At 42.8% G+C, this 14,258-nt stretch overlaps 2 protein-coding genes across 12 annotated transcripts in view; one reads left to right on the top strand and one right to left on the bottom strand.

The window, feature by feature from the left end:
* The window catches only part of LOC142101950 (uncharacterized), a 389,962-nt gene that overhangs the window by 175,406 nt on the left and 200,298 nt on the right, over positions 1-14,258 (bottom strand). The window lies entirely within an intron of this gene.
* The window catches only part of SYNGAP1 (synaptic Ras GTPase activating protein 1), a 158,411-nt gene that overhangs the window by 121,052 nt on the left and 23,101 nt on the right, over positions 1-14,258 (top strand). For 10 of the 11 annotated variants that reach the window (XR_012679165.1, XM_075186410.1, XM_075186400.1 and 7 more), the window contains 6 exons: positions 7,363-7,507; positions 8,270-8,414; positions 8,857-9,096; positions 10,779-10,980; positions 11,805-11,983; positions 13,072-13,662. Coding sequence is in view for 10 of the 11 variants with exons in the window: in XM_075186410.1 (XP_075042511.1) it covers positions 7,363-7,507; positions 8,270-8,414; positions 8,857-9,096; positions 10,779-10,980; positions 11,805-11,983; positions 13,072-13,662 (1,502 nt within the window). In the remaining variant the exon portion in view is untranslated. The remainder of the gene's footprint in view (positions 1-7,362; positions 7,508-8,269; positions 8,415-8,856; positions 9,097-10,778; positions 10,981-11,804; positions 11,984-13,071; positions 13,663-14,258) is intronic. The other variant, XM_075186404.1, reaches the window with a different exon arrangement.

Below are 14,258 nucleotides of genomic sequence, written 5' to 3'. Positions count from 1 at the left end.
GATGAGGTTATGCGAGGGGAGATATTAGAAAACCACCAGAGGAGCTCAGAAGGCAAATGGCAGAGTATTTATGGGCGACGTCAGAGATTCAGGAGGGACGGGAGTTATGGAGGGACTTGCAGGCAAGGATCTGCTCTTTCAGTTTTATTGTGACATTTATTGGAAGCCAATGAAGGGATTAATAGAGATAGGCAATAGATGAGGAAGGACGGGAAGTGTAGATAAGTCTTGCAGCATCATTCATGATTAATGGCAGAGGGAAATAGCCTTGTCACTGCCAGCCCAGACACCGGAGGTTACAGTGGTCAAGGCAGTAAATAATAAGGATGTGGATCAGATCAGGAGCTCAGTAGCATTTCGTGTGAGGAGAGTATGTGTTTCGGAGATGTTGCTCAGGTGGAAGCGGCGTGATTTGCAGATTTTCTGAATGTTGAAAGGAGTGTGTAGAGTCGAGGGTGACACTGAGGCCCTGAACTTGGGAAGCAGGTAGGAATGATTGTGCCATTGACTGATAAAGCGAAATCAGTCAGAGGCTTGGAAGATGATGGAGGGGAATATAATCAGTTCAATTGTTTTCTATGTTTAACTTAAAATGCCGTTAAGATATCCATGATGGTTGAAAGCCGGATTGAGATGTGTGTGGTGAAGGGGTGGGGAGGTATATCTGGGTGTCCGTAGTACCGGAGCCCAAGCTATTTAATGACCTGCTCTCCTCGGCCAACAGGGACAAAGTAGACAACGTGGAACCTGACGACAGGTTCTCTTTAATATTAACCACTCAAACCTTCAGAACCGCATGTGTCCACAGAATTAATGCAGCTGTTCAACATCCAACGTGTCGGAATGTTGTCATTCATAATCCTCATTCTTCTTGCAGCAGAAAAATTATCCAACACAGGGACATTATGGGAAAGCTGTAGCCATTGGCCAACATAATAGCCCCTTATCAATGACATAGAAGGCTTAGAAACTTCCTGCGTTTCTTCTTCAAGCATAATGTGTTATCCTTTAATACACAATACCTTTTCATTGATCAAAGTTCTCCAAATTCCATACATCTGTGCTTCTCCATGAGAAAACCTTTATTCGTTTTCAAATGGCTTTTAATTTATCAATGAAAGATGGTTATGTAGAGATATCTTTTATGTTTCCCATGATATGAGTCTATTAAAGGTGTGGGTGAAAAATAATGATCGTATTTAATTAATGGCATAATATCTTTGTTTCTTTATTAAAGCCAAGAAGTGAATGGGACCTGAAGTAATAGGGAGTTGGTGGAAGAGAACAAGCAATTGTGGCCTAGAAAAAGTTAAATATGTGGTTGCCCGTTGCTCTAACACTATCTTACTGGCTATACGTATGTTCTCCAAACACAGGCTTCTGTCTATGGTGGCATAGAAGTCATTAGGGGAGTTAGTAATCTACCCCAACGCTAAATTAACATTAAGTATTTCCGAGTAGCCAGATAAATCACCGAATGAATCTGGTTTTATTATCTCCCACCTGAGGAAGGTCCTCATCCAATCTTGGATCCACTTTTATTCTACTGAGGTTAATATAGTAGAGCAGAAAGAAAAGACTTCTTTACCTTCTCCATTAGAATATCCAAATATACCGTGTCTGCGGACTGATAATATCTATATTACCTTGTGAGTAGATCAAGGAGAATATGTGAAAGGAATAAAGAAGTAATCTAAGGGTCACTATTAAGTTTAAGAACCAGAGGAGAAAATGAATGACCTGGGAACAAGCCCAAGACCATTGACCAAGTCCCGGGGGGGCCGACTTGTTCTACGGGAACCTGGACTGCTACAAGTGAAGACCGCCATAACTAGACCAGTGTTCATGAATATTATATACCAATTCAGCACTTGGGTAAACCTGATAAATTAGCATTTTAATTATGATTGATTATTTAGATTGATACTAGAAAACTCAAACAAATACCCATCATAAACTTAAGGTCAGGGCCGTCTTTCCCATTGGGCACAATGGGCAGGTGCCCGGGGGCCCTGCAGCCCAGGAAGGCCCGTCAGAGGCAGCGCAAGAGAAAAAAAAAAAGATGAAAATACTTACCTTGCGGTCAGCTGGCAATCCGGCTCCCTCCCTGGTCTCATCCTCCGTGCGGCGCTCGCAGTGCATGTCGGGCGTGATGACGTCACGCCCGACATCCATTCCTGAGCGCGACGGAGGAGGAGACCATGGAGGGAGCCGGATCGCCAGCTGACCGCAAGGTAAGTATTTTCATCTTTTTTTTCCAGGGTTTTTTTTTCTCTTGCGCTGCCTCCGACAGGCCCCCCCCCCCCATATATATATTCTTTTTTTTTTTATATATATATAGGGGCCCCGGTGCACTGCTGTGCCCGGGGGCCCAAAATGTTGTTAAGAGGGCCCTGCTTAAGGTGAGAATGTACCTGTCAACCAAGTGACACTAAAGGGCGCCAACTGTACCCATTAACCAAACATAGAGGGTCACTTATGCTGTGCCCATCTAAACCGGCCACCAACACAAGAATATCCTCATGATGAAGCTTACTCAAGAGTAAGAGTTCTCATCGTCCATTAATTAGGCCATGAGAATCCTGGGCAGACTTTTAGTCACTTAGCACAAGAGATGAAAGTCTGGCTCAATGTGATATTTGACCACATAGACAAATCTGTAGGACACAAACTATTGTGGTCGGACAATGGTCAAATTGCTGTTATTGTCCAACAACACTTCTCTCGACATCTGATATATGTCTACTGTTTAGGACCAGCACAATTTACTTCTGATTTTGTCTAAAATGAGACCAAATTAGCAGATGGAATTGCGCTAGTATCCCCCCCCCCCCCCCCCCCCCCCCTCATGGGTAGATTTATCAAACCTTGTGAAAAGGAAAAGTGGAGATGTTGCCCGTAACAACCAATCAGCTTCTAGCTATCACTCTCTTGAAGGCGCTAGATAAGTGATAGCGAGAATGTGGTTGCTAAGGGCAACACCGCCCCTTTCTCTTTTTAGAAGATTTGATAAATCTACCCCCTTAAGGGGGTTTCAATCTAGCTTTAATATATATTTCATATTTGATTGTTTCTATCATTTTAAGGGGCAGATAAAATTAGCTGCAAGGACATGCGCACCTTGCTGGCTGATGCGGTATAGAAATCTCTGCTTATTGTTTCTCGCATGTCTATGGAACTAGAGAAAATGAGCGGAGATTTTAGTAAAAACTCCCAACGCGATGTATTGTTCCGGAGACACATTGTGTCACCTCGCGCCGAATTTACTCTGTCCCTAAGGATCATGAATAAAATGGGTGAATTGCTTTCCTTAAAATTATATTGAGGATTTGGCAGTAGCTGCCAGCATGGTGTCCTAGTTTTAGCTGCACTTAGTCTATTGGTATTTGTGTGTTCTGGTCTTTGTTTTGTCTGATTGGCTGGTGTAGAAAGGAGATGACCTTTGCAATTGTTGCAACGCTGCGTTTCTTTCCTGTGGAGTTCATCTTATTGGTGTATATCTGAAGGTTCTTTAGCTTCTATCTTGTCGCTGTCGATTGGCAAGCCCCCACTTGCACGGTTCAACAGTGTTTCCTCAGCATGGGGCCTCAATGTAGTCTTACACAGTGGGAGGTGCAGTGCGATGGGTGAGTAACGTGGCAAAGGCGATACAATAAATTTAATGTCTGTATTTATTGGTCATTTAACATTGTCCGGTGCCACTAATTCACACAAAGAGTATTTTAAATATAATGGAGAATAGATACGGTATGTATGTACGTATATGTATGTGTACTTGTTGATGTAGCTTTTACTTCACCATAGATTTATACAGCTGGGTTTCCATAGTTGATGTAACTTTCATATCCTGAGCAGTTTCCTGTGGCTTTGTTAGGCTTTTGGCTGCTTTCATTGGTGAAAGATTTTGTCTACATTGTTAGTTGCGTCTTGATTATATATTACCTATCTTTTGTGTGTGTCCCAGTTTCTGAATCCATTGGTCAGTGACTTACATCAACCATTGAAACACATTCTTCTAGTTGTATAGACCAGTTTACGTTTTATAAGTCCTGCACCTAAGGAGACTAATTAATCTACTGTGCACTGTCAGATTAAAGCTTCTTGGAAACTTCTCAAATTGATTGCGTCCACATTTTTAGCTTATACGCAGGTAACGTTTTCCAGGTATTGATTAGGTATTGACAATATATATTAACAGTCTTGTGTAGAGCTTTGTATCCTATATTTCTGCCGTATAGACACTGCCTTTTTTGCCTACTTACGTGTTTTTTTAACTTATTGTAATGTGATGATTGCAACTTTAGTTAAGAACTTTATGTTGGCCTTGAGAGCACTTTTATGTTCTTCTTACTAAATTTAAGTCTTATTTTGGATGAACCTGTAAAGTGTATCTGCCTTGGACCACTGGAAATTCTTTCCATCTGAGACGTCCGATGGAAAGAATTTCCATCCAGTCGCTTCTCCCCATAGTACACCCGAGTAATAGAGTATATAAGAAATGGTGACCTGCTTTCTCCCCTCAACTAAACCATAATGTGTTATGATTGGATTAGCAGAAAAGCCTTGATTAACTATAGATCTATTTTTTAGGATTAGAGTCTTTTAGTCTACTCAAGCTCGTCCTTATCATCCCGTAGGGTTCTCTCCAGGAAGCCGTTTCCATACAACATTATGTCATGACGTTTTTGTGATATGAGGCATACTATATATCTCACCTCTTTACTTCGAATGTATTTAATTTGACAGAATTATTGGGAGAGATTTTCCCTGAAAGAAAATCTCCAGGGTCACTAACATGAGAAGACCCAAGTTGTAGGTGTAGGACTCACCTTTAGTAAAGACATCTGAGATAGGAACTCAAGGTCCTAATATCATTACATGCCATTTATCTACGTAAGAGGACATTGTCCAAATCAATCCGATATAAGTGGCATTGTTTTTTTTGTTAAAGCCTTTACTGAAACAGGCTGATTACAAATTGCCATTCAGGATCTGCTAACTGAAGTTACTACTGATTGCTAAATTGTTACTCCCCATTATCGTTCTCCACATTCTTAAGGAACAAACATCTCGGTGGAATCGGCGAAAGACATTACTCTTGAGTTGAGGGATACGATACTGTCCGTTAAAGTAAAATCATGGAAAATTACATTTTTCAGAGACACGTGATGAAAAAGCAAATAATAATGGGAGGATTTCAGCAACTGTGACATTAACTTCATTATACAAATATGTTGTAGTAATTCTACAAGTCTTTCAAGCAATACGGTTGAAATAAAATGACTGATGTTGGAAGAGAACTTTGATATTATGGTTGAAAGTCATTATTAGGCAGTGAATGTGAATTAAATAGCATGTTTAGGATGGACAGGAAACATAGAAAAGAAGGAGGGGTTTATATATATGTAAAAACCTGTTTCAGACCTGCCTTTGAAGATGATGACAATGCTGAGTGCTTATGGCTAGATGATATACCCAGAGAACAAGACACGAGGAAAGTACTGATTGGATTTTGATATACGCATACTTGCCTACTCTTCTGGAATGTCCGGTAGACCCTCAGATTTCATGGAACCCTCCCAGATCCCGCTTCACTTTAGACCGAAGTGGATGGGACGGGATCTTGATGACCCAACTCTTTGTGAATCACGTCCTCGTAGTCCCGCACGTTGATGCAGACCACGATTCTGTGCATCGGGGACGTGCCCTGATGACCCAAATTGTATCATCATGTTCACCACACTTGTCCATTGGACCTCCCTTCCGATAGATTCCTGGCCAAAAACTAGATAAGTGTTTATATAAGCCACCTAGCCTATCATCTTCCTAATTGGTGATTTTAACTGTCCAGGACAATGAATTTAGTGGTTATGGCAAATGAAGCCTCTTTTATAAATGAAAAAAACAAATAGAGGAGGAGTGTTGCTTGACTTGGTTCTGTCTAATAGAACAGAAATTATATTTAATGTACAGGTAGGGGGCATTAAGGGACATGATAACATTTGACCGTGTTTCATTATACATTTTAGATGGTTAAAGTTTGATCAGCTCAGAGCAACACTGAAACGTGTAGAATGCAGAAGTGTATTAAGCGATCAGTCCACCCTAGGCTAACACGCTCTTAGCCCCCCTCCCCCTGCGCTACTGAGGGTGAACATATGAAGGGGGAGGGGACTGTCAAACCTGCGCCTGTCGCCATCCTTGTCTCTGCTACTTGCTTATCATCAAGCGCCCACCCAAGGATGACTCATTGCCTTCAGCCTTTACCATAGGAATACGTCAGGATTAAATCCTTACATTTTTCTTTCCTGTTTTCTTCTTACTTTCGAGAATAACTATTCTCTTATATTTTAAAGTAAATCTAAGTTTACACCTTTCCCTGTTACAATTTTTCACCCCTTAAACTTTTGCACCCCCAAACAGCCTTACGCCACAAGCTCCGGCCTAGTGTGCCGATTAGATAATCAGGCACTGAGCAGAGAGACTTATTAGAAATTGTTTGCAAATATGTAATAAATACTGTTGTAAATACAAATGTATCAGAAACAAAATAATGTATTTAAATTATAAAGTCTTAAAAGGTTATAAAGGAATAGCTTAAAAGGACATAGGAGAATGTGAGCGGGTTGAGAGGAAGGCAGCCTTATTAGTAAAGGGAATGGAAGCGTTACATCATAAAGAGAGATTTGTTTGTTGACCTAACTAATATTCCTTAGATCACTACAATCACTTTTCTAACTAACCTAAAATAACTAGTACGATACAGAGCACATGAAGTCATCAATTATGACTGGAAGATAGATGATTTCACCATGAACATAGGAAGGATTCTTTACTGTAAGAGTGATCACACTGCGTAATTCCTTACAACACGGTGATGATAAATTCACAGAATGTAAAAATGGATTGGACACCTTTCTATCTAGAAATTATATTTATAGCTATAATTAGTAGATGATATTATGGGAGTGATCCAGGAAAGTCATCGGTTTGGGGTCAAAGATAGCAATCGCATGGATTAGCCTCCCATTTTGAGGCTAAATTGGCAACTGTTGCACTGGGGTTTTTGTTTTGCCTTCTTCTGGATCATTGCAATTAACATTTATGAAAGGTTGGTCTCACCTTTTCACCTAGTCCTTAAAGGCCATTGTTATCGGGTTTTTAGATATCCTGTAGTCATCCATACTTGTGTTTTTATAAGCTGTTGTTTGAAAATGTATATAGTATAGTTAATCCCTTTATTTCAGACATATTGTTTACTTCTTACTTTAGTATATGTTGCACAGTTTGGCCTCATTGTCTATTTGGAATGTCAGCGGTATGTCCCCCCCAACCAGATCTGCTCCATCTCTTTCTCCTCAGGACTTCCTCTCAGATATGGCTATGACAGAGGTTGATCGCTTCCTTGATAGAGAGCACCTTATTCTCCGTGAGAACACACTTGCAACTAAAGCCATAGAGGAGTATCTGAAACTGATAGGACAGAGATACCTCAAGGAAGCCATTGGTAAGATATTTAAAATGTAGCTCACAATCTAAGCGATGTGGCTAACAGATAATACAAAAGGTGCAGAAATTAAAATTGTAGCCCTTTGTTCGGACAATGTGAATGGCTACTGTAAGGCAGATCTGATGTAAAACCTGTACGGTAGGATGAGATTCCATTAAAGGAAACCATGGGATATGTTATACAATGAAAAGAAAGCAGGAGAAGGCAATATCATGGACAACAATGACGATGGAATGGAGCATTTGCCAGAGTAGGTGGTGGTCAACATTGTCAAATGCGGAAGAGAGATCCAGTATGAGTAGTATGGACGATTCACATGTTGATTTGCCCGCAAGGAGGTCGTTCTTTGAAATATGTTCCTCGAAAGCCAGAATGAGAAAAGTCTAGTATGGAGTTAAAGTTGAAAATGTTGGTTAGACTATTGTAATGGAGACACTCAAGTAGTTTTGAGTCAAATAGTAGTAGAGGAATGAGCCAGTAGCCAGATGGCACGGATGGGTGAAGAAAAGGTTCTTGAGCAGGAGAACGATGGTTACATGTTTGAAGGCTAATGGGAAAACACCTAGAGGAAAGGTTGACTAGTTTGTTCTAGCCAGGGACTATTGTGGTGGAGTGATTGTGCAGTGGGTCCAAAGAGGCTGTGAGGTTAGAGAATGAAAGAAGTTAGCTGTTTACACGTTCCCTGTCTTTCTTTGTGCTCCATTGTTTACTTGTCCCTTACTTACCGGTATATCCTTATAACATATATCTATTTCTCAGGTGAGTTTATTCGGGCTCTGTATGAGTCAGAGGAGGACTGCGAGGTTGACCCCATGCGTTGTCCACCTTCTGCCCTGTCCGATCACCAGGCCAATCTCAGGATGTGCTGCGAACTCGCGCTTTGCAAAGTCTTCAACTCCCATTGGTCAGTGTCTGGTCATGTGATGTCATTGCCAGGAAAAGAATAAGACATTATATGTTAGTCATTATCCATTACATTTTACTTTTCTCTTCGTCTCTTTTTCCTGTTACAGTGTCCTTTCCTCTCTGTATTTCCCATTCTGACTGTATTTGTCATTATTATCACCTCCACAAGTTTTTTCTTCCTCTCGTTGGTCCTTCTATGTTCCCACTCCCTCAAATTTTCCATTTAAAGTGTACCAGTCCCGGGCTCACCGAGGAGGCAGCAATTTTGTGGACTGAACCAATTTTCATGAGAATGCATACTATGCATGAGTCATCACTCAATACTCAATCAGTCCTCCAACTAGCTGCCTCTTCTGTGTGTTGACGCAAGGTACACTTTATATGTCTTCTCTGTCAAACGTCTAACCAACTTCTTGCCTTCTTGTTTGGACTATTCTTAGTGTGTTTCCTCGGGAGTTGAAAGAAGTCTTTGCATCATGGAGGATGCGCTGTGCAGAGCGCGGCCGTGAAGACATAGCAGATCGCCTCATCAGTGCCTCTCTCTTCCTCCGCTTCCTGTGTCCCGCCATCATGTCCCCCAGCCTCTTCGGCCTGATGCAGGAATATCCTGACGAGCAGACATCTAGGACCCTCACACTCATCGCTAAGGTCATCCAGAACCTGGCCAACTTCAACTTCAAGTGAGAGTAGGGGAAGCGGGGGGAGTGCTACAGGGAGAGAGAGGGGTTCTTGGGACTCCCATCCATTGTGACTCAAACTGGGGACATAGTGACTTCATCACTGAGACCGTTACAGATGAGAATGTTATGTGGACATGGAGATATAGGGAACCCACCTCCACTGGAGTATAAGACTTACAGATGGACGTGTACATGCATCTATTACCAGGCCCAGTTGCAAAATATCATACATGTGACACACAAACGTAACATTTATTACTAGGTATCAATGACTCGCCCAATCTTGTCTTCATAAAGTTATAACATGACTGTTTCAGCACCAGTGGGTCAGCTGGGGAATTAGAGGGTTATATTAACTCACACGATTAAATTTAAATGTTTTTGATTTAGTATGTAGTTTATTTGCAACTAATGACTAAAGAGACCAACTGTTTGTTGTGTAGGTTCCATTTCAGTGGCGGAACTACCATTGGTGCAGTAGGTGTGGTGAACCGGTGCCCGTGGTGATAATGGAGAACTAGTGAGCTGTGGGCCACGGTTCCCTCCTCCCCCCCTCCCTGCCCCGAGGCCCACAGCTCGCTAGTTCCGCCTCTGTCCCATTTATACCTGTTCTTTAAATCACTGGCAGTAGATGATTTTGGTCTAGATTATATGAATCCAGTCTTTATTTGCGGAACTTTTCAAGTTTCCAGCTGTTTAAGCCGTTGACACCAAGAGACTTCTATGTTGTTTTCTAAGATTTGTTTGTGGGAACATCTCTTCATCCTATTTCTTATTTACTATCAAATATCAATATTCTGTCCTTATAAAATAATGACCAGTGCCAGCGTTGATGTACAGTATATTCAATAATAGCTCCGCTTATCTAATACAACTAACAGCATCATAATATTGTCTCTAGGTGTCCCCACCCACTCCCCATGGTAGACGATGCCCAATTAAATGCATAGTACTCTGGTGTGCAGAGATTTTATTGGCTATACTGATATCTTCTATGCAGATGTGCATGATTTTGGTACTTACGCCAGCTTGTGCCTGGAGAGGAGGGAGGGGATGGCGTAACATAGGCCGAATACATTAATGGCGCGTCCAGACACATACACATGTACATTTTTTATCGCTGGTTAAGGACAGGTGTAAATAGTGGATTATTATAATGATGAACCGCTTGTTTTGGGTGTTTGCGATTGCTCCGCAGACGTTGATAGGTGCTTTCTTAATTGCTCTGGCCTATATTAGGCTTTTGTGCACGTGTTTATTTTTTTTTTTATATACAGAGGATATGTTTCTGTTGCATTAGAGAGTTTTTTAAACGATAGTTGCAGCTTTTGCATTTGCGGCTTTTTTTACTAAATGCAATTTGCCCGTGCGATTTGGTGCGCAATTGAGGACATCTCTGCATCAGCCTTTGTGTGTCTGTTCTGGAAATGTTAGTCAACTTTCTATAAAAAAACAGAAACTTGCTTTTATCGGTAGCAGTTGGAATGAGGCTGTTGTATACACAGTTGGTATCCTCAGTATTCAGACACCTGACATCGGCACCGCACGACACGATCAGACAGAAGGGACAGCAGACTGATGCGGCGACGGGTGGTCTCTGTGAGATACGGAGACTGATCCTGCAGGTTGACAGACAGGAGTATTGTGCGTATAGATCAATGCTGAGATACCGTTCTCATCAGGTTCAGCAGTAAGGAAGAGCACATGTCCTTTATGAATGAGTTCCTGGAGACGGAGTTGGCCAATATGCAGAACTTCCTGTATGAGATCTCCAACCTGGATGCGCTCACCAACAGCAGCAACTTTGAGGGCTACATCGACCTGGGGCGGGAGCTGAGTACTCTCCATGCCCTTCTATGGGAGGTGATCCCCCAGCTTAGTAAGGTGAGTGCCAGGTCTGTTTATACCCCTTATATATTTTATTGCTTCGCAGTGTGACGTGAGTCGAGGACTTTTTGTAACCATAGTTAGTTAGTAAGGTCCATCGAATTCAGCCCTGCAAAACTCTAATTTCGTCAATCCAGAGGAGGGCAGAGGAAACCTCACTATGACAGTTACCAGTTTATCCTCCCTGGGGGGAAATCCTTCCTGACTCCAAAAATGGGTCAATCACCACCGTAATGTCCTCTATGAATTATAGCTACAGATACCATTTCATGTAAGAAAGGCATCTAATTTGTTTTGTAAATTCTATTAAGTAATTTGTCATCACCACTTAATGGGGTAAGGATTACACAGCCTTATCACTCTTACAGTGAAGAACCCTTTCCTCCTTTGTTCCATTCCCAAATGATGACCTGTCCACTATATAGCCATTTGTACCAACAACTTTTCTTCCAAAGTAAACAGACCCAGTTTTTCTTGACCGTTCTTTGTAATTTTACTGTTCCAGTCTCTACCCTCTCACGTGAGGTACCCAGAACTGGAGCCCATACACCCCATATGGTCTAGTGACTTATACAATGATAATACACTGTTTGCTTCACATGCATTTATCCCTATTTTTATGCATCTGAGGTTCACCACCCAAGTACATACTTTCAAGACCTTTTTATCTTATGTACCAGACTATTGTGTTGGACGCTTTTGCAAAAATACAAATACATTTATCACATTGTATAGACACCTTTACTACTAGAGTCGCAGTGTGTAATTATGGAACCACATCATTAATGCCTCTTGTTTTCTCCTCCATGTACGCGGATCAGGAAGCTCTGGTAAAGTTGGGGCCCCTCCCACGCCTTCTCAATGACATCAGCCTAGCGCTCAGGAACCCCCACATCCAGCGACAGCCGAGTCATCAAGAAAGGCTACCACCTCCCAAACCCGTCATCCCAAGGGGGCCATCAGCGGAGCTTCAGAGCTACCTGGTGCGGGACCTCAACAGGTACTATATGTGTCACTAAATGTACAGTGTAATGAGGCATACCTCCCAAATGTCTTGATTTGCAGACCTTGAAAGGGGTGGGGCTTGAGTTATTAGGGGGTGGGGCTTATCTTGTCCCGATTTTGCATGTATAAATGTTAGGAGGTATGAAGTGTGCGCAGACTTGCCCATACTTTAAGAATTTATATGGATTGTATCTCACTCAATTACCCTAGGCCCAAGTTCATATTTCTGAGAGACTTAGGGCTAGATTTACTAAGCTGCGGGTTTGAAAAAGTGGGGATGTTGCCTATAGCAACCAATCAGATTCTAGCTTTCATTTATTTAGTACCTTCTACAAAATGACAGCTAGAATCTGATTGGTTGCTATAGGCAACATCCCCACTTTTTCAAACCCGCAGCTTAGTAAATCTAGCCCTTAGGGTCTATCATTGAACCCAGTGCGGCAGCCCTCATGAAGAACCGCTGCAATTTACTTACAGAGCCGCCCCCGCGTTGATCCCCTACCCAAGTACTTTTCCTATTCACCAGCAGCCTACACTGCAGGCAAGTGAAGCGCTTTCAGTGAGGGATCAAGCTAAGCCAGAGAGGTATCAGCTTGGTCCCATTGAAATTGACCAGTAACGCCATCCTGAGCTTTGGTTTTCACAGCTTAATAAATTAACAAGTGCAGCTATAGAAGTCTAGTGGACTCCAGTAAGCTCCGAAAATTAGACTAATGTTTAAGAAATCTATGATGTAATGAAACAAAGTTAGGTGCAAATCCTGCTACAGGGTGCTACATTTGCACCCGGAAAAAACATTTTGTTCTGCAGGGGAGAAAATGTAAAATGCATAACCTGATTTGCTGCGTGGCCTAGTTCAAAAAATATAAAATAGAGCTGCACCCAGGTAAAGTTTATTTTCACCTTAAAGTGAGCCTCACAAAAGTATTATTGTATGAATCTCTATCACAAGGCTTTAAGCATAAGAGAAGAATGAATGTAGTGTCCTCATTGCAGGATACGTGTTTATGGATGAGTTTTCTCCCTCTTCTTCCTTTACATTTCTCTGTATTCTCATTTTCCTTTAATTCTCTCTCCCATCAGCTCCATTGACATGACCCGTCTACCTTCACCCACCAAGGACAAGTCCTCCAAGGATATGTTCTTTGTGTCCCGCCGCCCGCTCACCCGTTCTTCACCTGCCTATTGCACCAGCAGCTCGGACATCACAGAGCCCGACCAGAAGATGCTGAGCGTGAACAAAAGTGTTTCCATGTTAGACTTGCAGGATAGCCGCATGAACAGTGTGTCCAATCTACAAGCTGTAGGGGACCTGCTCAACTCCAGCCAGGCCTCCATATCCGGGGGACTACGCCCGGGGGGCCGGCTCTCCCAGGGCAGCGGGTCTAGCATTGCGGCTGGTCTGCGGCTCAGTCAGATGGGGGTCACCACGGATGGGCTCTCGGCTCAGCAGCTGCGCATTCCCTTGTCCTTCCAGAACCCGCTCTTCCACATGGCCCCCGACGGCCCCGCTGCACCGCCCACTCACCCGGCTCCTCATCGGCCGGACCCTGGAGCCGACGCCTTTGCCCCATTCCATGGCTACAGCAAGAGTGAGGACTTGAGCTCCGGGAAGCACATGCTGCACAGTCACAGCTACAGCGACGACTTCAGCCGGCAGGGGTCAGAGTTCAGGTACCAGCCCCACTAGGGGGCAAGAGATTGGGGCCCAGGTGGGGAGAGTAGAGAGGTGGCGTAAAATATCTCTTTATATACATATATAATCCTATATGTATATATCACTATATATTTATATATAGTTATTCCATGTGTCTGTCGTACAAATGTTCCTAATGCATACAACGTAGACCAAGGGTGTTGTTCCTGTATGAAAACATCTTCTCTTCCTGTATCGTCACTCGGCCCTCATCATACAGATGTATTCCTGTTGTAGCCAAGCGGGTGGGACAGTGGTTGGGAATCACAATGCAGGTGAATGGAACGCTGGCCGCACTTTCAGTTGCATTGTGAGCGCAGAGCCCCCCCCCCCCCCCCAGGCCCCGCTCTACATCCTCAGCCGAGCACTTAGCAGACAGTGCTGCGCAAAGCTTCTGCTCACTGGTCAGAACGTAATAGGAACATTGAATGTGGATATCTGTGTGTTTGTGGGCAAAAACCAGTCACCTTTGATTGGGGAAAAGAGGTGGTGATTAAAGGAGAACTGCCAAAATAAAATTCATCCGGTGCCCAGGACATCAGCTCAATTAACGGTACCTTATCGTGGGATCAGA

This window comes from Mixophyes fleayi, chromosome 9, assembly GCF_038048845.1.
Source record: "Mixophyes fleayi isolate aMixFle1 chromosome 9, aMixFle1.hap1, whole genome shotgun sequence".
Lineage (NCBI taxonomy): Eukaryota > Metazoa > Chordata > Amphibia > Anura > Limnodynastidae > Mixophyes > Mixophyes fleayi.
This window is presented reverse-complemented; position numbering and strand designations above follow the sequence as displayed.